Source organism: Ischnura elegans, chromosome 5 (assembly GCF_921293095.1).
Source record: "Ischnura elegans chromosome 5, ioIscEleg1.1, whole genome shotgun sequence".
Classification (NCBI taxonomy): domain Eukaryota; kingdom Metazoa; phylum Arthropoda; class Insecta; order Odonata; family Coenagrionidae; genus Ischnura; species Ischnura elegans.
The window spans coordinates 94,650,494-94,677,298 of record NC_060250.1 but is presented as its reverse complement, the minus strand read 5'-3'; the positions used below and the strand labels follow the sequence as shown (position 1 = coordinate 94,677,298).

Sequence of the window (26,805 nt, the reverse complement as noted above, 5' to 3'; positions counted from 1 at the left end):
GGCCATTTGCGTGTTTTGCTAGATGATTTGAAAGCCCTTACCCAGAAAATTTTTCCGTTCAGGGAGGCTGAGAATATGCTACATAGCGGTCTTATAATGCAGTGAGAAAGAGCTTACCTCCTCCCCCTTCCCCCCCCCCCCCCGAATGGGCCTAATGCCCATAGGCGGATTTAGAGGTGAGGTATGGGGGGAACGTGTCCCCCGCTAGACGCTTAAAAAATGATCAAGATTTTTAATACAGCTACCATTACGTTTGTTTTGTTGTGTGCATTTCGGAGCCTCAATTATTTAATTCCATATTAATATCTTTCATATTAAAATAAAGGGAATATTTCGTATGGTAATTGTTGTGTTTTGTTTTTAATCTCTTTTAAGGAGACCGTTTTCCTGTCAGGCCTTTGTGCCCCCCCAGAAAAAATCCGGCCTTGCTGATTTCTATCCTTTCACCCATTTTGACTATTCATTTTACTAAATGTTATCATACTATTTGTATACCTATGCAAGTCTGTAGTAAATTGTCCAGGAATTCTTTCAAGGGCATACTTGACAACTTTAAGCGCCGCACCCTGATAAGGACCAGTGAATGCTTTCTGTTATTCACTCTAGATTATTTAATAGGGCGAAAGCCCAGTGGATACGGTGTCCGACTGTGGAGGTGAAGGTAGCGAGATCGATGCTCGCTCAGGGAATTTTTTTTAAACCCAGGAGACAGCTGCAAAGCTGGGAACTGCTGAAAACAACAACGAGAAATATACTTGGACTTGGACTAGAGATAATTTGAATTAGGCGCTAAAACTATCTACTTCATTTTATATATTTATAGAATGACTTCAACTAACTTGGACCATTTTAGTTGAAAATTAAAAGATAGATTTGAATTTAGGACGGTTCAATGTTCATTATAAACATAAAAATTTGTGCTTGCCGGTACCTATTTTGGCTTACTTTCACAGAGTAGGTCGCGTAGTGATACATCTAATTGAAAAGTATTAATTACGAATGTTATAATTAATATTTCTCAGTGACCGTGTTATGAGTGATAGTTAACGCTTATTGAAGCGAAAAGTTACAATTGGAAAGGTTGATTGTGTTAATCAGTGTTATTTTTTTATGCGTGAGAGGGAACATCTCAGGACCCATCGTAGTACGATAATTTTGTATTACCAGGGATTACGGACTATTAAATTAAAATTACATTGAAGGAATTTATTGCATAAAAATTAGCACAAAAAAACTGATTCAGTAGAATGAGTTTGGCATATTCTTATACATAATATTTCAGTCTCCAGAGTATCTACTCTACGGTGCGGAAGAATTTTGATGCAATTCTGGCGCTTGTTGACCGGTAATGGCGGACTAGTGGATGGTAGCTAAACTGTGAGTAATGTATTTATAGGAAAAAGGAGATTTTGTAATCAGGGACGGATATTAGATATAAAACATCATCATGACGCAATTTCTGCCACCGAATTTACTGGCACTATTTGCGCCACGAGAGCCCATTCCATTTTTACCACCAGTGGACAAGCTTCCCCACGAGAAGAAAAATCGTGGCTATACTGGCGTCGGCGATTTTCTGTCTCTGTTTGAGGTTAGTAATGTTTTTGATTTTAGTAAATGATAGTCAGTTAGCGTAAGTGTTAACATTTATCTTATTTATGTTGAAATCTTCCGAAGGGTTATAATTTATAAATATTTATAGCCAAGTGTAACTTTTCATCAATCCAACTAGGATCCGAAAGACACTCCACCACCCACAAGAGTTGAGACTCGAGATGAAAGGTTGGAGCGAAGACGTAGAGAGAGAGCGGAGCAAGTGGCATATAAATTGGAGCAAGAAATTGCAGTGTGTACGTAATTCATTTTTCAATCCATTAAATATCTTTATGAAATGCAGTCCTCCCATTCCTGATTAGCGTTTCGTTTTGAGTCTCAGAATTATTTTCAAAAATTATTTTTTTCAGGGGATCCGCATGGAATTGCTACGGCGACGGGTGACCCTTTCAAATCACTTTTTGTGGCGAGAATCGTAAGTATTTTTGTGAAATGCTAAGTTGGTGCATGATGGTCATTGATCACACTAGAAGTGGGTCGCAGGGTATTATGTAGTAGTATGTAGATGTAGATGAGGGATGGAAATGAACGAAGGTGCCCAAAGTCCTGTTTACCGGTAAATTTGCTCGTACTAGTTAATGTAAATAAGAAGGAACGCAAGGTAGAAAGCTAAAACGGTAAACATCTAAGTTGCGTAAATGCACAAACAGAGAGTAGAACCTGTTCATATTTGATTCGTGCATCTACCGTTCCGGTTCACCAAAATCGCTCATGCAATCAGAAATTAACTCCTACGTGTCAATGTATCTGGTACTCAGGCCTTTAGATTTTTTGAAAAGGAATGCTTAAGCCTTTTTGCATCAGAACTCCTAGGATGGAACTCATCAGACTCCACCTCACCCGCTGGATACGTTGTTGTTATCATGATTTCCTCATTTTATTTATGCAGTGGGTATGTTGGTATTATATGGTTAACGCTAATCTTACCTCCAACAAATTTTTAGCTACAAACCCTTTGACTTAGTGTGGGGAGAGCCCTAATCTTTAATATTCAGGGAGACTTAGGGGAAAAGCTCAGAGTGAGTGAAATTAGGGGGACAGAAGATTATTATCAGTAGGTAAATGTAAGATTTAGTTAAAGTTTTATTTCATTGTTTTAATCATGTATTTCACCAATGGGTCATTTCATGTCAGTTCACTCAGGCTATGGCACCCACCGACTTGGATTTTGATGAAATTTTTGTCACTAGCTACTAAGACCTATTTAATGACCAATGTGAAATATTTCTTCTCTCACTCTCATAGTTTCTAAGGCATGATTTAAACATGTGAAAGAACATGATGCAAAAGTAGAAATTTATGCACCCTTATGGCCCTGATAGATTATTTCACTAGCCTTGACAGGAGAGAGAAGACATCCGTTCCACACCCATAAGTAACATCATTTGCTCTGTCAGCCCTCCCATCACCAAGGGTTCTGGAAGAATGTACTTTTTCAGTGAAAGTGAGGCTGAATTTGTACAGCACCAGATCAGCCGGACTCATTTCACCACTCTTTGAAAGAAAGTTAAATGATTGAAGTGTATTATTTACATAATTTTATTTTAATTATTATTTTCATTTATCCTATAATGTACAGTGAGGATCTAATACATGTTGATATCTTTTTTTCCATAAACACTTGAAAAATGTGTGAATTCCAGTTAAAGAGCATCATTTCACAGTTTCTGAGCCAATTGGGCTCTTTTTCCCCTCCGCTGCCACAAGACAAGTATTGTTCTTAAATAAATTACAAACAAGAGCCACATTCACTAAAACTACATGTTTAGTCTTACATTTACTGACCATTATTTCAAGTATGTCCTCATGAAGGTATGGATACACTTATACTTATTATCATACAGCATGTGTCCAAAGTCCCCCTCACAAAAGTAAAACCTGAAATAGAATTGTGAATGCTTAAAAATAGACATTAATAGGTCAGTACATTCTCTCTTTTAATGCTGCTGCTAGCATTATAATATCAATTATGTTCTTAAATTGCCAGTCACTTAATGTTTCTGTGAACTGACCTGCACTGTTGCCTAAAATGTCATTACTGAGAACTGTGTTGTCCATGTTCTAGTTGATTTGATTTACTGCATTACTTTACTCTGTCGAACCTCAAGTAGAGAAGTGGGAAAAAGAGAATAGGTCATGATGCAAACCTAATAGTTAGGACGACTGAATGGTCAATCAAGTTAAGAGTTGAATTTTAGGAAATAAATCGGCGTAGTTAGTGTGTTTAGAACCCCCCGCCCCCCAACGGGTGAGTGCTTTCTGGAGGGTACTTGCAGTGTAGCACTATATCCATCAGATGGAACATCCATCATCCTGTTTTGTGCATTTTGCCCTCATTCCACTAGTATGGGTTATTTTCTCTTCTGTAAAGACCTAGTGCCCCCTCTGCAGCTTTTTTTTTTAAATTCCTCACACTACTTTAAAGAATCTCTCTCACTCAGCCATAATTCTTTCATTTTTCTTTTTCATAGTTCTCTTATTTTTTGTGCATGTACATAATGATTTCTGTAATATGCAGGGTGTTTCAGAGTCTCGTAGTTTTGGCGGCGTCGGAAACGGATTCATTCCTAGTCGATCGGGAACCTATCCTACGCTCGTCTTCCGTGCGTTTCACACATACTCTCTGAAAGCGTTCCGCTTTTGGTATGACCTCAACAGTCATCCTAAACTGGAAACGAGAAAACGTAACAATTTTCAAGAGACAAGTGAGCAGCGAATATAACCTCCCGCAAGATTTGACACTTCACAAGGGAGGCGAAAGGTATATGCGGTCATGCATAAGTACTAATTGATACATTGTCACATAATTGACGTTGTTGCGGGGTAAAATAATTTTAGAATTGTTCGTCTGTAGTTTTTTTAATGTAATACCCTGTCGTTTTGAGCAAATTACGGGAGTGAAGGAAAATTTTGAACGAGTTTGTTCTTTCACTCTCGTGAGATCATAGTTGATTGTTCGTAAGAACTAAACTACAGGTAATCGTGAAATCCATCATTTTTTCCAACAACATATGGTTTACTTACTCAATTTTTTAACCAAATTGTCATATTTTCATTCAGTATCTTAATTAAATATGAATATTGACTATCATAGATGATGTTATGGCCTTCATGATATGCCATAAACGTCTTACAAATTTTCCGTAAAAGTGGAGGTACGCCAGAAGGAAATACAGCGATTAAATTAGGTTGATTAGTGTCCATTATTATTAATGGCTCAAGTAATGTACGTTAAAATAACACAAAATAATGTGGTTAGTTTGTTATATGTTTTGCACGTACTTGGGTATTTTTATTACTTCATTTTATTTTGTACGAAAATGACAAACTGTTCCTATTGTTGCACCTTTAAATACATCTTCTAAATTATAAGTCAGTGTGCGATACTTCAACAGAGAAAAAAATAATCGCTGCAAAAGGGATTTGAACTCTTATCCATTGCCTCTCTTACTACTGCCTTAACCCACTGCACCACCATCACTTAATGGAAGAGTTCCGAAATTTGTGGATTATAGATGACAAGATGGTGTGAGGGTGCTTCTGTATAGTTGTTACTGTGTATTCCCGTTATGCTTGAACTAATATTTCATATTAAAACGAATATTTAGAATGTACACCATGGAATCAACTGAATTAGGTACATAACCACGTCTAATTTCGATGTAACTACGATGCCAAGTCACGCACACAATCATATCAAATTAGACAAATTGTTATACTTCCAAACCCACAGACACGTATTCAATGCATTATGCTACCTACATATTTGTAAGTCATTACGCCATGCATTCCATCTTATTTCAGGTTCTTTTTGCCAAATTATTCGTCCAAATAACAATGCAAACGAACGTACACCAAAGGTGATACAGTCTGCGCATTTATCGTCTAATTTTCACGAGAATTAAAGTCACTTACACCTATATTACTCTATCAGAATATCCACATATATCAGCACTCATGAAATAAAGTGGTATTATTTTATTCGAGCTAAATAATTAATAAAAAACAGCAGTATAACATATCACCATTACCAACCGGAATGAGTTTCCGGTACCTCTAGCCCACTCGACTTCTATCCGATCGAAAAGCTGGCCTTGAGTCGATAGGAAGCCAGTCCGAAACGCACAGATTGCCTGGCCAATAGTAAGCTACGTAGAATCCGCGTCAAGTTTCCCGATCCGATCGGAAAGGGAGACTCTGAAACACCCCCATGATCTTTCATATGCTCATAATAAAACGCTAAAAAATATTTTGAGACACACGAAGAAGGTAAACATTTCCTTACTGATGAATGTTAGTAAATTGTCTGGAAAGACGTTGTTGCTATGCAGATTTTGAAGTGGTTTCATCAACTTATTAAAGTTTCTTGAAATTATCTTTCCTGATAACTCTCAATAATGTGTCAATGCATGTGGTTTTAATTGGTGTTTTATGTTTTTACTCCTGCAGAATTATGACACCTCTGAGTCCAAGCTGAGAAGAGAGTTTGAGGTGTATGGAGCAATTAAAAAAGTAAGTTCTCATTATTATAAATTCTTAGCCTCTCACTGGTGAGAAAGATCTGAGGTTTTCCTGGCGTATGATGATGTTGAAGTTGTTTCAGGTTTCCCACCGGATGAGGTTCACTATCTCTGCCGACGTTTCGATGGCCATGTCGTCCATCGTCATCAGGGCATCAGGGATGGACGACATGGCCATCGAAACGTCGGCAGAGATGGAGAACCTCACCCGGTGGGAAACCTGAAACAACTTCGACACTCTCATTGGTAGGTATGTACTCTGTTACACATGTGGGTACACGAGCCACAATCGTGGCCCAAATTGAAAAAATGTTTTTCTGCAATAGGTATTAAAATTTTTAATTTGATCAAGTTATAACAATTAGCATCAACTATTAGTTACTGAACATTTTTTTATTTTTTACACATCTAACTCGCGTATGTCTACCATATTTGCATGAATCTGTCATGAGGGACTTTTCTCCTCCCAACTTATGGAGAAAAGTCTTCTTTCAGGTGCGAAATTCTCACCTGTAATTGCCAGTTGCTTTATCTAAATTTGGGATATCTGAGTTAGCCACCTGAAACCGGAATTCAATTCCTAAATTCCATGTAATAACATTACGATATTGGGCTGCTGTAACCTCTCGGAGACAAAAGGGGTGGGTGGGTAATCCTGGATTTGGGGTGTGCAACTGTTAGTGTACTTATTGTTATTTCTTCTTTATTTTAGATTGTGCTTATCCATGACACCAAAACAGGAAAACCGAGAGGTTATGCATTCATCGAATATGAACACGAGAGAGATATGCATTGTAAGTAACGTTCAGTTTATGATTTTTTGCAGAGTTTAAGCTGAACAACTGCATTTACTCGTTTATATTTTTTAAATTGCCAGTAGTCATGGCTACCTTTAATCATTTTCCTGTACACAAGGGGAATAATGTTCTGGGTCTAATGAAAACAGCTTTTACCCAAAATCCTCAATTTGCTCTCTCTCTTAGAGGTGTGAAGAGGGCAGTTAGGAAGTAATCAATTTGATTTAATTTTTATTGATATGGTTGTATTGAAAACCATTGATAAATTAAATTTCAAATTATTGTTGTCTGTCCATGTACATCTATTTGCTTTTGTCATGCTTCACAAGAATAGCTTATTAACAAGTGGAACATAAAATATTAATTTTCATGATTTATTCTCGTTAAAGTAAACTCATTTAACTCACGGCTAGTGGCAGACCAGGGACTATGTAAAATCACAGGGAATTCTGATAATTAGTGACTTTCAGGTTTTTATAGATTTTTGGATTTGTCACGCGGTGGATCCCTGTGTTTAGTTTTTTCATTCATTTGAGTACTATTGGACGTAGCCGTATCTGTTTCTTCCTGCCTTGAGGCACTAACGGATTTTTATCAAAATTTTGGGTTAAATGAGCTTGAATAACTTCAGTTTTCCAAGCTTAAAAGAAAGGAATTTTGTGAGGATGATACCAAAGGGAATCTTCAAAGCTATGTAGCAATTTTTATTTTAGAGCTCTCTCCTCTACTTTATTTATTATGATCGTAATTGGATGACAATATTTCATCCTGATCCTGTTAAGAAACGCTATTCATAGTATTCCAATTTACATCTCTGCTGAGGTAGACTACCCGCAGGTAAGTATTATCTAAAACAGTTTTATTTAGTGATGTATGCATTTCGAAGATAGTTGAAATTTGGTCCTACTGACACTTCTCAGTCTGTGCTGGAAGCATTTTTAATAAGATTGTCGTACACATTTTTCTATTCCTAATTATTATTTTTGGTCAATTTTTATGATCTCTCGTAGTTTTATAAGTGAAACTTTTTGACTGTTACTTTGTTTCCCTGACTTGTTTAGCTGTGGGTTACAGGTGCAATCATAGTATTCATTATATCACGTTTGTCTGTTATGGTTTTTGTTTGGGTATTTTTTTTTTGAATCTAGGATTTTTTGGTGAATTTCATGGGTTGGATATGCGCAATACGATTCATTGGTTGTTTCATTTCGTCTGTTATTCCATATTGTTCTTATTACAGCTAAAATTTTTGTTACTCGATGTCAGGAAGCAGTGACAGTCGGGTCAATCCATATGAAGTGATCCAAAGATAAATAAGTTGGTTGCTTGACCATTTTTAATAATTTTAATTTTTTTATATGTTTTTACTACACAAACGGGAAGTTCAAAACTGATTTTTTTTAAAATTTATTTTACACCGTTTACATGTGGTGGCCATTTTTGTTTTGAATCACGGAGCGTTTTTTCCCTTTGAAGACGTTTGCGTTAAATTGATTATCTCTGGACTGCATCGTGCTACAAGATTGAAACTGGCATCGTTTTTTTCAGTACTTTCTTCCATACAATAGTGATTCATAGCCATAATTCCCCATGCAAATCTTACCTGTCTAAATGGTCTACAAAGTAGGGGGTCGAAAATTGAAGAATTCCACTTTTTAGAAATTAAAAAAACCATGAATGAGAAATTTATCAGAGTTAATATTTTTTTCATAGTAAGATATCATTGAGTACAAACATTTTATAGAGTATCAGCATTGACAACTCACTCGTTAATTGTTAATGAATTTTTAAAATTTGGATTTTTTAAATTTTTGTAAAGTTTGAGGCTGCATATCTCAGATGGGACTGGATAAAAATCCACGATTTTTACACATTATGTAGTCCTTTATGATAGCAAATTGGAGTAAAAATTTCAACATTGATATTTGACTCTGAACCAAGTTATGAATTTTTGAAAATGCAGGAAATTATCATTTTTGCAAATTATGCATATCAGCTATTATAGTATCAACTATATGTTTAACTGTCTTAATTTGAAAAGTTGCCATATAAAGTGTTGAAATAGGTTACTTATTGAGTTGAAAAACACACAAAATGAGCAAAATTACCATGTATTACTTTAGAAATTTACTGTAACTACAATTATTAGTACTGTACTTACATTTTATTTACTGCTTAACCCAAGTGATTGTTACGCATTGCACTTATATCTTCACAGAGTTTAGGTAAGATTGAGTAGGATCTTCCTGTTACTGTTGTAAGTTCAAGAACTGATAATTTTCTTAAGATGTTTTCCATTTTAATCCAAACATGATCATTATTAGGCTTTTTAAATGATGACCTTGGCCCGGCAGGATGATAGAAGTGTGCAAGTACATCTTTGTTTTCTAGACTTATTTCTTCAACTTGAGCGAGCCACCATTGGGTATCGTACACACACGCCACTAAGTCACTTATTTTTAATGTCAATGTTGAGATTTTACTTACACAATGATATTCATAAATTTTGCTTTCTGATGTAACATAGCACCTGATTACATTTTCTGCATCACCATGAAATCGATGAAATTGTCGTGTCCCTTTTATTGGTAAAGAGTTTTCAAATCTGGTTTGAAGTGTTTCAATGTGAGATGCTATTTCTTCTTTCTTGATGAAAAAGAAAGTAATGCCTTTTATATTGTCTTTGCAAAAGGTATACATATCCTCTACTGTTAGAATTTGATCTGAAATGGTTCTTTGCAGGCTAGCCTTACTAACTTCTCACTTCGTAGTAACACCAACTCCGTCACACGAATTTTTACTATGACAAGAGGCAAAAAAATGCCACCCTGCTTCTAGTTTTAAGTCTGCTTTTTGGTTACAAATGTTGGAAAAAAATTTATGTTTTTATACAGACTCCCACTTCCATCTGAGAAATAATCAACTTCTCAATGTTAGGAAGTGTTTCCAATATATTGTGTTACATGCTTGTGGAAAGCATGGACGACCAAAGTGTTGTGCTCCAAGTAGTCACTTATCACGCAAATTGATCGACTACAAACTTTATCTTCTTCATTTTTGAAATACAAAACAAATGGATGCACAGTCCCTTGATCGTTTACCCAATGGTAACCTTGTATTTCATCCTCTACTATAATACCGTATAAGCTTGTGTAAGGGGCGCACACGTGTAAGAGGCGCACCCCTATTTTGAGGATCGAAGCTATAAAGAAAAAAAATTTTGCGACATTTTTTTATCCTATCGTGCGGTGTTGCAGACGTATGCCTGGAATTTCGACAGTTATCGAAATGTCCTCTTTCAGTACTATTTGAAAGAGGAAATTTTGATAACTGCGGCGGCATAAGAGGGAGTAGAAAGAGTTCCGATCTTCTCTTTGCATACGCCATCGCTCTACGTTGCTTGTCCTACTCACGAACAATTTTGTTTAAAAGCTCTCGCAGGAGTATTGCAATAGAATTGCAGCCGTGGAAAATTTTAAGGCAGAACACGACAGGCAAATGGCATGAGCTTTCCCAAGAGATTGAACAACAATCGGGGCAATCTCAGCGCTGTAGGATAATAACCACGTCGTAGATTTAAGGCCCCTTGCACACGCACCGATTTTGGACGGCCGGTAAAATATCGGCCGTCCACATTTCAATAGTGAACAATGGGAGAGCATTGGAGCTTGCCCACGTACCGACCACACGCCGGCACCGGCCGGCCTTTTTCGATCTACCAGGTTCAATTCTCCGAGTTTCTGGAGGTCAAATGCTACGTGAGTCACCTTCTGAGCTCGAAGATATCTCGATATCTTTCAGCAATTGTATGACACGCACGAGGTTCTAAAAACAATTATACCTAACGCGACGTATATCTTACAGCATTTAAGTTTTTTGAGCTCTAATTGATTGACACAAAGATTTATAGCTAAAATAAGGCTACTAATATTCAACATAGTCGAAACAGCACAATTTCGGAAGAAACAAGCGTAGCATAAGCGCATTCAAACAAGACGAGACGGACTGGAAACTCAGGCAACGCAAACTGCGTATATCACATTGCTGCGCCTTCGCCCCTTCGCTTTAAAGGCAACGACGTCACATGCAAGATCGGACGTGTTCTTCCCTTGCTCCTTCGCTCATAGCCTCGTAGCTTGAAATACGGAGGGGAGGGAGCGTGCTCCTTCCCCTCGACCTCTCCTTCAGCGCTCTTCACTTATAAGCATTTCCGATTTCTTCTATCCACCATCAAGTCCAACAATGAGCACGTTCGTTCGAATTTTTTCAACCGCAGGTTTTGACACCAATATTACTATATGCAGTATAAATGCCGCGGGATGCCCACTCGTAGCAATAAATGTAGCGCGCGCTCCGGAGCGAATCACCCCGCGCGATCTTTTCAATGTTCACCTCTGGGGTACCGACGTGACGGCGCGATGCTTGCAAGAAATTCAAACAGGAGCATTTTAGAAATACGTCACTAAGGGAGAAACTCCCCTGCCTGCCGCTTGATTTTGACCCAGGGTTTCAGATGACTGACTCACGCTGAAAACCAAGGCCACTCAGTTCCCCTTGAACTTGCAACCGGTGAAGGGGAGGGGGGGAAGATAAGAAGTTTGTGTAAGAGGCGCACCCCCATTTTCGGCCGCAATATCTGGGAAAAAAGGTGCGCCTCTTACACGCGCTTATACGGTAATAATAATAATAAATTTATTTCACCATTGGCAAATTATACATCTGAATGTAAAGTTTTCGGCAAAATCTGCCAAAACAATGCACTCAGCTGAAGATATAAGAGCAATGCTTAACAATCACTTGGGTTAAGCAGTAAATAAAATGTAAGTACGGTACTAATAATTGTAGTTACAGTAAATTTCTAAAGTAATACATGGTAATTTTGCTCATTTTGTGTGTTTTTCAACTCAATAAGTAACCTATTTCAACACTTTATATGGCAACTTTTCAAATTAAGACAGTTAAACATATAGTTGATACTATAATAGCTGATATGCATAATTTGCAAAAATGATAATTTCCTGCATTTTCAAAAATTCATAACTTGGTTCAGAGTCAAATATCAATGTTGAAATTTTTACTCCAATTTGCTATCATAAAGGACTACATAATGTGTAAAAATCGTGGATTTTTATCCAGTCCCATCTGAGATATGCAGCCTCAAACTTTACAAAAATTTAAAAAATCCAAATTTTAAAAATTCATTAACAATTAACGAGTGAGTTGTCAATGCTGATACTCTATAAAATGTTTGTACTCAATGATATCTTACTATGAAAAAAATATTAACTCTGATAAATTTCTCATTCATGGTTTTTTTAATTTCTAAAAAGTGGAATTCTTCAATTTTCGACCCCCTACTTTGTAGACCATTTAGACAGGTAAGATTTGCATGGGGAATTATGGCTATGAATCACTATTGTATGGAAGAAAGTACTGAAAAAAACGATGCCAGTTTCAATCTTGTAGCACGATGCAGTCCAGAGATAATCAATTTAACGCAAACGTCTTCAAAGGGAAAAAACGCTCCGTGATTCAAAACAAAAATGGCCACCACATGTAAACGGTGTAAAATAAATTTTAAAAAAAATCAGTTTTGAACTTCCCGTTTGTGTAGTAAAAACATATAAAAAAATTAAAATTATTAAAAATGGTCAAGCAACCTACCTTGGATCACTTCAAATGGATTGACCCAGTCTCAATTGACTATAAGTAGATTTATCAAAGGTAATTGGTGGTATGTGTCTGTCAATACCCTTTTTCTATTTTGGGATATCAAATGGAAATTATCCCTTGTTTATAGTTTTCTAATTAAAAAAATTTATTTAGTGATGAGAAGTCTATAAGTCACGTCCTATGAATGTAATGGTTAAACTGTGCACTAGTGGATTACCAGCAATTCTGTGGGTAAACTGCCAGCAATTGCTTTTTCCTAATAATACACTCTCACACGTTGTTAATGGAGTAGTTGATGAACTTTTTGAAAAACACACCATGTTCAATTAGCTTGTTTAATGGGTTTCTTTCTGAGAAAGTTGGAAACTTCACGAGGAACATATGGCTCCTGCTGAATTTGTTTTATAATTTAACAGCTATGAATTGCTTGAATAGTTAGCGAATAAATGTCCAGCTGTGCGGGTAAAACAAATACTTGGCTGTTTAGAGGGAATAGAAAGTTTGTATGGGGCGTTAATATGCAGCTTAAAAAAATTATTTTCTCTTCACTAGTTCCTGATTGGCTATGTAATTGTTCAGGAATGCACTACATTGGTTTAAGATTTTGATTCTCTAGGGTTACTCAACAATTCCCTTGTCTTCGAAGCCAATGTATCCTCACTCCTCTTATTTGATTGACCAATTGCTGTATGTGTCAATGGTCAACAAATTTTCAATGCTTTGGTTTGAGAAGTAAAGGCTGCTTTTTGCAGACACATTTAATTCAGGGATGTTGATTGTTCTAATGTGTATTTACAGTGTTAGAATGAAAATGAAGTCAATTTTAAATAACTGGTATAACATTCTGCTGGTTAGAGTTGACTAACCTTAAAGCTATGGTTTAATGGTGGAGATAATTTTAAAAATTGAGTACACCTATTCTAAGATGATTGCCCCTCATAAGATGATAGCCCCTCATAAGATGATAATCCGTAAATAACAGTAAATAACTTGTAAAGTGTTTCACTTTCATAAATATGCTGTTAATTGCAGAGCCATGGTGTACGTGGGGTTATCAACAATGAAGGATGGTGATAATCTCATCTAGTGGGAAATGTTTCAGGTTCACCGCATGTTGATAGTAAATAGAGGTCTCCTAGTATAGCCATAGAAGGTGCCCGAGTTCTGAATGAGGTAGTGTTATTTTTATGGGTTTCACTGGATTTCATGACCTCTAGTTTTGATGTACAATATGAGTCAACTTATCTGATTTAGGCGTATGACTGAACATTTCGAGAAATGGTGTGGATTGATGAATTAATAATTCCCTGTCAATAACTCAGTTGAAGTTTTGGCATTTGCTATAGATTTTGAAAGCTCATGTTCCACTCATGAGGGTTTTTTTTTATTCTCAAATAAACCATCAAGTCCTTTACATTGAGGATTGTATTCCATGAATTATTATTGAAGGTTGATGTTAATTGGACTGAGAGAGCTTCTAGCACGTACCATTTTTGCTTTAATGCCAATTAAATTTTTAAATTTGGTTAAATTAGATGCATATCCGCTGAGTAGGTTTGAATACATCTTGAAAATTATTATTTTTTTTATACTACTCGGAATTTCTACAAGTATAGTACAATTTCAGAAAAGATGCTTCAACTCAACCACAGGCTAGTTAACAAGTTGTTTAGAGTCTTTATTTTATATATGTGGTAATTCTTAGCTACTAATCAAAATATCCGCTGCTGTTGTTTACAAAATGAAATGAATTCCTCCAGAAATTCTGCATAGGGCTTTATTTAGAGTTGTAAGTTTGGAGCTAGAACGAGTTCGTTCAGGTGAAGCAGGTTTCTCATTGAGATGTTTCTTCTGGATTGTCTGCTCTTTGAAATCGCTTGATGTAGTATGTATATGGAAGACAATTGGTTTAGAAAATTATTTTCATTTCACTTGATGAGCATTTCCATCTGCCCTCTCACTCCTTTTTGTCCCTTGATCATTCCGTATGTTTATTGAATTTGGTATTCGGTAAGTTATAAAGAGGCTGTAAACTTAATTTTCATAGACCCCAAACCATAGGATTGTAACTTCATACTTTTACTGCTCACTCTCATGTTTATTAAGTACTCACTTGAACATAACCTAACTCATCCCCTCTTTTTGTAACCAGGATTAGGGCCGCAGTAGCATAGCTCTTTATTAATTTCTTGTTATTTTTAGCCAGCTGATTCCATTGTGTGTTAAAATCATTGTATCAATTCTTATGAAGTGTACCTTTTAGCCCCCTTGCTGTTCGCCTTCATATTTAAAAGTTGTTAATACAGTTTTGTCTTATTCCCGGTGACAGCATATGGCGAGCTGCTGGCAACTAGTGCCCTCTTATGTGTGAAATACCAAACATAGCTGGCTATATAGGTTTGTATGTGTGGTAAGACCCTGCATACAAAAATGGAAACACATACATTGGATGTGAAGTGACCCTTTTATCTCTAGTATCCCTTAAATTTTCCAAAGTTCTCTGGCTTAAAGCAAAATAGCGTATACATTTCTTTCTCTCTTTCTCATGCCATGACTTAATGTTTTACCCCTGGGAACAATTACCTTTGAAACGTGGTGTTGTGGAGGCTTCATATTTCTGCATATATCAAACTCAAATTGGGATTAGTAGTCCAGGGTCAGTAGTAAATCTTTTCTTATTGAGGGTGGGTGATTTTACTGTAGCAATAGCTAAATTTGAAAATTTTAGTTTTAGATTTAGTTATTCAGAAGACCATTTTAAATTCTTATCTGTACCACAAAATGAAGTACAAGTTTGGTGATACTCATTATTTCTTAGTTTGGGTAATTTTGTTGAAACAAACACCACGTTTCCTTAAATGTTAGGCTTCCCTTTTACTTTAAATGAATGTAGTTAGGGTTAACGTGTTGCCTTTGATGCCATTGGATGGCAAAGGGTAAGATCATTGGTGTGGTAACCAATTTGAAATAGCTAGAGTAAATATGCGCTAACTCAGGGTTGACGTAAGTAAATTATCATAAAAATTGGCGCACCAGGTAAATGTGTTGTTCAAGCCATGCCGAGGGGTGGAGGAAGACTTAAAACAAATCGCCCGGGTGACTGCAGTTCGATAAAACCAGTGGGTTAGTCTTGATCATGTAATGACTTACGAGATGGATGTGGAAAGAAGGGGAGAGCCAAATGCAGTCCGAATCGACCAATGCTCATGATTCAAACAAGAGATTAAAACGGGAGGGAGCTTACATACTTGGCCTCATTTTTTTGCCAGCCTTAAAGAGGCTAGCTTTCTGTAAGTATGCCATTTCCGTGGTAGGTATGTTTCTTCAATTAAAAGTGCCTCATTAAAAATTAATCCTGTAATTTCCAAACATGCCATTTTGCTCTCTGTGCATGTCATTTTTTTCTGTTTTGAAGGAAAGTAAGTGGGAATGGTCGTTTCTAATTAAAAATTTCAACACCCTTACACATAGAGGTCAGATTTGCAAGTCATCTGTGGGTGGTTCAGTCTCAGCCATTGCTTCTGCCTGTTCTCCTTCCTTAGTTTCATGTGCATCTGTGCTATTTTTTCACCATAAAGTTATAAATATCTATTGATGCTAAGGTGGGTTCAATGGTTTACATCTGATATAATTCGCTGAAAATTCGGAAGACAGATGGGTTTTATAGAAGAAATAGGTTAGATGGAACCTATAATTTGGGAGGTTATTGGGGGTTAATTGTGGACGTTTGTCTCTCGCTCTGCGTGGATGTTATACCAATATTTTGCTCTTCAGTGAGCTTACACCATATCAACAGGTTCTTTGGGCGGATCTCTTCTGATGAAATCTTCAGTTCAATTGTCATAAGATTCTTTAGAGTGAATTATGAAACAAAATGTAGGAGTTGATATTTACTTTGGAAAGTTATCCTTCCAAATTATTTTTATTTTGTGACTGTCATCTCAGTATTCATTTACATAGTTATGTGAGGATTTTTTTTTCAATTCTTGGTGATTCTTGAGCTTACCTTATGATAAATCCGATATGAGCCTAGGGTAATGGAATAGGGACACACTCAACCTAACTATCTTTATTTTAGTTTTTCCTACTTTTATGTGGTTGTGAAGAAGAAAGGTACTGTATAACCTTAGTTTTTGAGGTCCCAGCCGGCAGGTGGTAGGTTTTTCTCAGCAGCCCTAATGATTTTTTGCCTCCTATAGTCGCTGTCATCTTGTATTTGGTAATTACGAGATGATAGTTTCAACAGCTAAGTTTTTCTGGGATGTTGTGTAAGAAATGGTAATTGATGAAGCCACTTTTCTCCTCCTCCTCCCTTTTTAAACCCCACCCCTGTCTGATCCCCTTACCTTCGGTCCAAACTTACCTGCTGCCACCTTATCGTATCCCCCAACCTGTATCCTGCTCCCTGCCTTGGCTCACGTATAGCGGCCTATAAGCATGCTGATGGAAAGAAGATTGATGGTAGGCGTGTGCTGGTGGATGTTGAGCGAGGAAGGACTGTGAAAGGCTGGCTTCCAAGGAGATTAGGTTTGTTGATTATTAGCTACCCCTCTATTTCATCCCAAGCATTATCTATTGTAACGTTTTTATTTCTCCGTAACTTTACAAGTTTTATTTACACATAAAAATTAAACACTAATGAACACATAAATATTAAATGCAAATCAAATTAACACACGAATGAAGAAAATTGGGTGACAACACATACAGCAATTTTTCAAAGTTACTTATCATGAATCGCAAACACAGTTGTCTATGACAGGTACTCAAGACAAAGACCGGGAGCAGCAGCATGTTATATTACTTCACAAATTTAATTTTCCGCACAGATTGCCAACACAATAAGTTCTTCCGGCAAAAGCCTTCGGGAGCGAAGATGCCCACTTGCCACAATTTTCACAAAGATACTCTATTCTTTGTTCCGCACTGTCAACAACAATTGTCGTCCATTATTGCTTGATTTATGGTTTTTCTCCCATCATCAACATTAATTGTTACTTAGGTAGTATTATGCATGCTATTGATGTAATTGAATGGTCAACTTCTATTTGCAAATTTTATTATGAATTCTTTATGTTAAGGATTTCCATTGAAAAAATAAATTCAAGCTTTTTCGAATCTTTCATGAGGTCTAACTGCTCTTTAGTAATTGTATGATTTCAGATTTATTCAATTTTGTCCTGTTTATTCTATGAAATCATTTCCTGCACGTGCTTTGAAAATCATGGAACAGATTTTCAAGTTGGTTTTGAGTTGTTTATAAAACAGTGTTATTTTTTGTGGCAAAGAAGACATTTATTTAAAGTATATTGCCTATTCATTTGGTGCTGTTAAATTGAACTAAAATGTAATGCAGGCATGAATATTGAATCTCTCTCTCTGATGTGTAGGAGGTGGTTTGGGAGGTACAAGGAGAGGTGGTCCAGATGTGAACATTAAGCACTCAGGACGTGAGGATAATGAAAGAGAACGCGAAAGATATCGGGCTGAGAGGGAGAGGGAAACACGAGAAGGTAGAGGGCCAGTAGTGGAGCGGGAGAGGGAAAGGAGGAGGTCTCGTAGCCGGGAACGCGACAAGAAAAGGAGAGGAAGCAGAAGGTAGGAAATTTGGTAATCAGTAAGTGATTGTGTGTCTTGCCAGAGGCGCAGCGAGGGGGGATTTCGGGGATAAAACCCCCCAGAGCTCAGAGAAATTTTTAAGTTTAATCCATTTTACTTCATTGAATTAATATTATATATGTAATAGTGCTATAACTAATGAAATATCCCTTAGAAACCTGAAAAAATCACCATTTTAACCATTTATCTTCAAATTTTTCTGGGGGAGGTCACCTGAACCTCCCGCTTGCCCAGTATTAGTTGCGCCTAAAACCCCTTATTTCCTAGCTGCGCCTCTGTGTTTTGCATTGTATTTTCAGGTATCATATAGTTTAATCGGTTAATATTGATTGAATAATAGTTGTAATTTATTTTTCTTATAAAACATCTCATTGTTGATATGCTTATGCATTTTTGCCATGTGATTACTTATGTAATTACAGGTAATCAGTTTTAATAGCTAGAAAGTTATTTATTGTTAATTACTTGAAAGAATTGGATTGCTCTGTTCATTACTGCAACATATTCATTCTACATGTCCTGGTTTTGTTCACGCACTTCAATCTCATTTTGTGATTTGCGTCGTAAAAGCCAGGGATATTAATAGCATTTGAGCTGATTTTGCTGTTGCCTTTCTTTGGTTACAGCAGTTTAGCTTAGTGCTGACAAAAATTTTTTTCCATTGGTTCTTAGGCAGTAGAAGTTCTCATACCTGGGCAGTTGAACAATCTTTATTCACAATATTAATGCTAAAGCAAGTTCATGTTATTTAGCAGTACAGATAAGATTTCTTAATTATGTTCATAAATTCTTGATCACGGAAAAACTTTTCCTTAAGTAGCAGGAATACTTTTTATAATATTTTATTTAAATAAGTGATATTTTGTGAATATGTCAGTTTTTGTATTCATCATTAAAAACCATCTCGGGTATAAATTCACATTAGATAAGTATATCATGTATTTCATATATAAGATGGTATTTCACATATAAGATAGTATGGTTTTATCTGAAAGCTGACGAAGTACATCTTCATTCATTAATTGCATTGTTAAAGCCAGTCACCTAAGTTAGAAATGTGTAAATGAAATTGCAGCTATTCAACTCATTAGATTCTCTTTCATGAATATTTTATTTTTTAACATTTTCATCTGCGAGTAGTTGTTTCATAAGAGAGATCATTGTGTAGAATAAATTGTTATTGAACAATTACATGGTTCATTTTCTCATGTTCATTACAGTGACAGTTGTAGTAAAGAGACCATATTTGAAAAATATGACCTGGATATATCTCTTATGCCATGGATTATTTCATGGGGAATTATTCAGTTATGAGATCAAATGAAATTACATGATCAGATCATGAGATCAAATCATGTAGTGCTATGTTTTGGTATTCCTGGTGACTTTTCCTTCCAAGTTGGTTTTCTGTGTTTATGACTTAACAGTGTTATTCTTGTAGACCTCTGATATTAGTAGCATTTCAGATATCTCATTGTCATCTCAATGTATCGTAGGTATTATAAATGATCTAATTTATCAAAGATACTCTTGCAGAAGCTGGTATGGAATGAAGCATGCAGTGGAAAAGACACATGGCTTCCTTAATAGAGTTTATGATAGGTGTTGTTGGTTTTTATTTTATATCAAGTTAAATGTTATCTCTAGTGTTCTTCCTTGTGGTGCTGATGATAACGTGTAAGAAGTGTACCTTTATAATATTTTTAATCAAACCTGTTACTAAAAATTCAATTTGATGTTAAACAAATACCAGAATATTAAATTTACTAGGGTTATGGTGTGGTGAAATGGCTGCTGATCTTCTTCTATGGTCATATGAAATAGTTTCCAGCATTAATTTTTCTGCAAAGACATATATTTTTAATATATATTTTAAATATATATATTTTAATTATATATTTTATGAGTTGCATTAATATTAAATGTACTTAAACACTATTTATAGCCGCAGCAGGGAAAGAAAGCGTTCTAGACGTTCAAGGGATAGAAGGGATCCCTCCTTGGCTACAGATGGTGGTATGGATGATAGTATGGCTTCTGGTGTAGAAGAGCCTGTGCCTCATCGTTCTTCAAGGGGTGACCGTGACAGAGATCGTGATCGGGATAGAGATAGAGACCGGAAAAGAGATCGATCTCGTCGCACAGGAGATTCCAGAGGTGGAGATCGAGAGAGGGGTGATAGGAAGAAAGATCGGCGTGACAAGGAGAGGGACCGAGACAGGTACTCGTCATTGAAAATTCTTGATCCTTTTTGTGGAGTATTTTAGTATTTGGCTTGTGCTTTGCATTTGATTTATGCTTCCAAACTGTGCTGATATAGTGGCGTAAAATGTATTATCAACTTACTTAGTTTCTCCTTTTTTCACAGGGATAAGGATAGGCGAGATAGAGACTATGAACGGCCAGAAGAGCCAGAAATCAGGATTAAACAGGAGCCACCTGATGGTTAGTGTTCTTTAATGTCTGTTAACTATTTATATTATAAATGTATTTGCTAGAAATAGCAATGGTTGTTGGAATGATAAATTCTTCTACGCTTAGCCACTCTCAAATAAGAAAATTTTCGGAAGCTGGTGACCCCTAATATGTACAGGGGCTATTGAAATGTTTGTTATTTCAGCAAGATTTTTGTTTTTTTTCCAAGCAATGTAACTTAAGAATCAGTTAGGCCCCATCCTTGGCTATGACCTTCGGACAGCTCCCATTTTCCATTATGTGCTGTCTGTTTTTGACTAAAGTAACTGATTGGACCCAATTTTAGGATAAGTTGTGATGCTGCATCCTGCCTTGAATTATTTGAAGTGTCATTTGATTCCATGCCCTATTGCGATTGACTCATTCATTTCAGAATATGATTCTGAAATTTATTCTTGTATGTTAAACTTATATTTTTTGCTTCAACTTAACCCTTTCTAACCCAGAGCTGTTTCTGGGAGAAATTAAATTTCAAGACATCTCATTTTAAATAGTGAAAATCTTCTACTCATTCATAATAATTTGTGGCAGCTACATTGTTCACCATTAAACTTAACAGCACAAAAAAACACCCTGCTTAAATGTTTCCTGAATAGATGTGATAATGTATACATTTTTGATGTTACTTAAGAGGCAACATAGGGTTAAAATAGGTTAAGTCCTATTAGTGCATGTTTCAGGTACCTGATGGCAATAGGACCAAACCATTTTTGAAAGGATAAGTTTTCCTTGACTTGTTTATTTGAGTATCCGTCTTTCATCTCTTCAAAGCAGTGTATTGAAAATTTTACAAGCCTATCGAATGTTTTACAATGCACGGAGAATTTATTATTCAAAATATTTCACCAAAATTAAGAATACAATTTAAGGTTTCCATCTGTTCTTGGTTGATTTGTTGAACTGGGGAAGGAATGCTGCCCCATAAATTCCACATTTCTTTATTTTTCTCATCATGATTTCTATGCAATATGCAAAACAGTGTTTGTCCATTTCCTGAAATAAAAGAGTATGCCCACAATCTCTTTTGAGCTAAAAGTTAAGCTTTCGCAATAAAAAGTAAAAAATAAAAAAATGGCATTGTGGAAGCCTGGAAAATAGCAATAATATGATACAATATTTCACAATTATTTGCCTTAAATATCTGTTTCCTTGTGGCCTCAATATGTGTTGACGTTGTTGCCAACCTTTATTCTGATATGTTTCACCTATTTCCCTGTCTTTCCCATACTTCTCGTCTGTCCTATAGTGTTATTAGTAATCCCTCTTTTCTCACCTACTTCCACCCTCTGCTACTTCATTCCCTATCCTTCTATGATTATCTCTTAGTATTGAAGGAAATGGACTCCAATTTTCGCTGCCTTGATAATGAAACATTTTGTTTAATCCATTGAAAAGTTAAGCGTCGAATGTGCTCAGTGAAGTGTTATCCACAATGGGGATGTAAATCGTTCAAGTATATCAAAAGGGTTCTGTAGTTGACTAGTTGTCAAATGCCCATTCTCTGTTTCGTTTCCATCTTGAACCTTAGTTTCTGTCCTGATCATGGCCATTTGTTTAATTTTTGAGATGCTTTTTCTTGTAATGCCTTATTCAAGGACTATCCCTTCTTATTTAGGACTTGTTACTTAACTCAAGCACCATACACCACCTTCCATACATACAATCCAGAGAGCAGTTTATTTCTCTATGGATTTCAACCTGGGTTAATTGGTCTGTGTTAGAAAATATAAATTATTCCTCATCATTGGAGTGAATACCTCCCTATGAAATTCATTCCAATGATTTGGCCTAAAGTTCACTCAAATCATTTGGACCAATCTGGCTCTCCTACGAAGGAATTATTTCAATTGAAATGCTAATAAAAATATATCCTGGTGAAATAATTTTAAAGTGCCAGCTGTTTTTTCTTACGATGGGACGTTGATGGTCAGTCTAATTTATGCTTAAATCCATTCTGTTTAAATTTTAAGGTTAGTTCATATCCTTCAAGTTATTATGGATCTTGGGTCTGATATCATCTAATACATACTTTTATTTCTGCTTCAGATTATCCAGATTACTCTGGTCCAAATTATGGTGACGAGGGTAATTATGGTGATGCACCAATTAAGTATGAGCGAGAAGCTGGGGAAAACTTTGTGGAGGAGGGTGTTAGGAGAGAAGAGAGAGTTGGTGTTGGTGACAGTGGACGTGGTGTGAATGGACGACAATTTAATGAATATGAGGATGACCAATATTAGCTCTGATGTTGACTAACAGCTTAGGGGTGGTGGATCCCCTTAAGTAAGCATCAGCTGCAGAATTGTTGCATTTCATAATATGCAGAGGGATATTGAGTCTCTTTTATGTAATTATAGGCTTGGTTTTCTCTGCCCCAAGTCTGAAAAACACCCATATTTCTGATAACAGTGCAACTTTTGCTTTATCCTGACTTATGACTGTGACAGGCTTCGTGTGTTTGATGTAATGGGTATATGTGTACCAAAGTAACTTTTTGTGGGTTTCAGTTTTTACATTTTGTGTGTGGAGAATTTTCTTTTGTATGCAGGTAAGTGAAATAATGGAACTCATTTACATCAAGTTTTCGCTAATCAATTGATGTATAGTTGCCCTAACTTAATTGTACATTTTTAATTACTCTGGGGCATTAATTTGAAGGTAATTATTTTAAAAATATATTATTTTGGAGCTTGAATTCAATTTTAACTCTGAAATAGGTATGAATTTTAATCATTCTTTGTGACCCTATGAACTTTTTCCTTGAATTTGAAAAACAAGTAACCTGCATACGAGTATAGCACCTGAAGTCCTAGTCCATCATGTCAATTGTTGGTTTTCTGTAAGCAAACCTTGTCAAATTCATGGTTTGATTACCATGTGATAAGTTAAAACTGATGATCCTCCCATGTGATCCATGTATTTTCAGTAGTGAAGTAATAATTTACTTCGGTTAATGCATTAAATCTGTAACAACTCCTTAACACACAGAAAATTTTATTTGACCATATAAATAACATTTCTCTTGTATTAAATATAATTTGTTACTGCAGTATTTTTTGTGCACGTATTGCTGCGATTCATTCAGGAAGGTATGCTGATGTGTCGGGTGTGTACTAAGTGTGTGCTTTTTGGTAAGTTTATAGGTTGATTAGTTACCAACTAAATGAATAAAATAGGGCTTATCAATTTCCATTTGAAACCCCTGATTTAGATACCTTGACACTACCATTGTGATTTTCCAATGAAGCAAAGATGAAATTAGTTTTGAAGCACTTCATGATGGTCGGACATCCTACCTACTTCTATTTGACCAGCATGCCTCTTCCTCTCATAAACGTTTGGCTTTCAGATTATATGAAAAGGTACAAGCGTTAAATTAATATTTGTTCACTTGAAGTATGTCCAAATTGTGGGGTTTTTGGTAATACTTCGTTGACTTCTAAAGTCTACATTTTGTCATCTTGAAGAGGCACTTAATGATTATTAATTATATACTATTATAGTATCAGTGTATCATAAGTTAATAATAGTACTTTATAAAGAATTCATGCAATTGGTATTGCTGTAGGAAGTTTAAAGCAAATGTGGAAGATCATGCAATAATGATTTTTGTGATGCTACTCTTGGAGGAATTTCTAAATTTAGTACAGTGGAACCTCGTTAAAGCGAGTACAGGCTATAGCGACACCCCCGCTATAACGACAGCCGATGCACCGTCAATTGACCCTATAATAAGCGTGTTAAAAAATTCATTTTTACGAGACCCTTTTGGTGTTGGCTCTCGCCATAGCGAGGGTTTCACCGCTGGAAAACTTTCATCAAGACTCCTTAGCCTCTGTAATTGTTAGCGATCTGTTAGAAATGAAGTTAATGGAGTGCTCAGTCTCAAATTTATGTGGTAAACTGCCGTTCGATAAATAAGTAGTTAATTTTGGTGATAATATTGTGGCATTAGCATTCGCGAATGCTTCATCTTCTTTTGTTCCTCGGGCGGCAGAAAGCAGTCGGCAGCATACCCGCACGTCCGTGAGTTGCGTGAATAGAAAGCATTTGATGGCAGTCACCAAGGCCAAAAAAACGCCAAACACGTCCAAGCAAGAAAATAAAAATAAAGGAGGAATATGAGAGTGTCGGCCGGATGGAGGGGAGCGTAGGGGAAAAGGGAAGGGGATGGAGGGGAACGGAGAGGTGGAAGGGGCAGCGCTTCTGATTGGCTACTTGCTATTTTCCACCCAGCCGCCTTCAGTTCAGAAAAATGGTATAGTGATGCAAAAAAACATCGCCTTTCGTCTGGATTTATGCTTACGTTTATCGGATAGATGTTTATCTGTCGCCGCACCACTCCTGTTCCTGTATATCTGTTCGCAACAGGTATATTGGCTATTATTTGCTCCACCTCCGGTAAAGCGACAATTCGCTATAGCGAGTGTTTATTAGTGTACCGTGGGGTGTCGTTATATCGAGGTTACACTGTACGTTGTTATGATGAAATAGCACTCTGGCTACGATTTGGTGAAATCTGGCAAAGTCTTCAATTAGCAGTGATGAGATTAACCCTATATATGTACCTATGGAAAATCGGGTAGGATGAAAGCTATTTCACTTCAGATGTTGGAGATATTATTGATATGGTATTGTGTTGTAGTCTTCGGTGGAATTCTTGGATCACTCCATCTACCTGGTTCCCACCGCTTTGGTTATCAGAGGTTGACGACAGTTTAGATGGGATTTCACTAGATTTAAAGTTACCTGAAGACACCTGGTGAAATACTGGCGGAACTGTTTTCAACCTCTGACAACCAATGCTGCAAAAACCTGGAAGCTGGCGAGACCTAGGAATTATGTATTGATATGGGTTTCACATAATATGCTGGGCTAAGTTTTTGATATACATATTTTGAAGGAATTTTTGATTCTAATGTCAGGGTGTCCAGCAACATGGAAAATCTGGAATAGTGAGTTTTTATTCCCTGGAATTATGCATGGATTATTCATGAATTTTTGCTCCAACCTGGAAATTCAAACTCTTTTATTTGAAGTTCATTTTACATGAAATTTTCCCAGCTCTACAACTATTTCACGTGAATTTTTCTGCTTTGATAGGCTGGACACCCTCAATGTGCACCTTTTTCAAGAAGTAAATGGTAAAATAAATAATGGTATAAATTTTAACAGCCTGAGGCTGTGAAATTTAAGTTGGGGGGCTTGACCCCAACTCGCTGATTGGGGGGAAGGCGGGACAATGTCTTCTGCTGAGTTCAATACTTCCGTGACTCTGGATGTTTATAATAGTACAAAGGCATGAAAACATGGGTGTGTCTGTACTCAAATAAGTGGGCCTTGAATGGAGAAGCTTTTATAAAAATGTGCTGTGCTTTGAGCCAAAATATTATGGTACTCGATGACTACCCGCTACAAATTTAATATGGGTTAGCCAATATTGAGTTTCAAAGGGTAGCCTATTTAAGGAGCTCTGTGGGGTAGCCAATAATGGCCCATTATGGGCTTTCATTGGCCGCCAATGCCATTGCCATTTTGGTCCAACATTGGCAGGGGCTGATCCAGGATTTTTTTACTGGGGGGGGGGGGGCAGAAGGGCACAAGTTCTTCTCAAATTTGAGATAAAAAACAAACTAAGTCCAACAATAACTAGAAAATATTCTCTTTATTTTGATGTGAAAGTTATTAACATTAAATGAGATGATTGAGGCTTCGTAATGCACAAATAACTCGAATGTAATGATAACCGTGTTGAAAATCTTTTATATTATTTAAGCATCTGGGTGGTGGGCACGTGCTCCCCCTCACCTAAATCCGCCTATGAACATAGGCCCAATTTGGTAAGCTCCTGGGGCCCCTTCTCCGTCGACCGGTTCAGGAAGGTGCCCTTCTCATATGCCTCTCCCGATCCGATCCGATGTATATTTCCGGAAATAATTATCAGGAAGTGACTAAATATTTCGTTATTTATTGAAGTACCCATGTATCCATAACAATTTGATCATCCACTACTCCGTTTTCGCAATGTTTCTTTCCCGTTCCTCTCATGAACTTTTCATTGCAGCAGAATTGGTTGCGCGTAAAAAACTAATGTCACATGAAAAAAT

At 36.5% G+C, this 26,805-nt stretch overlaps 1 protein-coding gene across 1 annotated transcript; it reads left to right on the top strand.

The window, feature by feature from the left end:
* The first annotated feature begins 1,303 nt into the window (after positions 1–1,303).
* On the top strand, positions 1,304–23,679 carry LOC124159275 (U1 small nuclear ribonucleoprotein 70 kDa-like). Its single transcript, XM_046534977.1, has 10 exons — positions 1,304–1,591; positions 1,733–1,850; positions 1,965–2,029; positions 6,064–6,126; positions 6,847–6,928; positions 17,030–17,131; positions 17,995–18,202; positions 20,169–20,444; positions 20,592–20,668; positions 22,745–23,679. Exons 1-10 carry the CDS (start codon positions 1,448–1,450, stop codon positions 22,936–22,938), a joined length of 1,329 nt encoding a protein of 442 aa, XP_046390933.1. The 5' UTR covers positions 1,304–1,447; the 3' UTR covers positions 22,939–23,679.
* The last annotated feature ends 3,126 nt before the right edge of the window (positions 23,680–26,805 follow it).

What these genes read in the sequence shown, in the direction of transcription:
- LOC124159275 (XM_046534977.1), top strand. Translation starts at nt 1,448, where the DNA reads ATGACGCAATTTCTGCCACCGAATTTACTGGCACTATTTGCGCCACGA. An exon ending in TGTATGGAGCAATTAAAAAA is followed by an intron (nt 6,127 to 6,846) that starts GTAAGTTCTCAT and finishes TCTTTATTTTAG; the next exon opens with ATTGTGCTTATCCATGACAC. An exon ending in AAGGAGAGGGACCGAGACAG is followed by an intron (nt 20,445 to 20,591) that starts GTACTCGTCATT and finishes CTTTTTTCACAG; the next exon opens with GGATAAGGATAGGCGAGATA.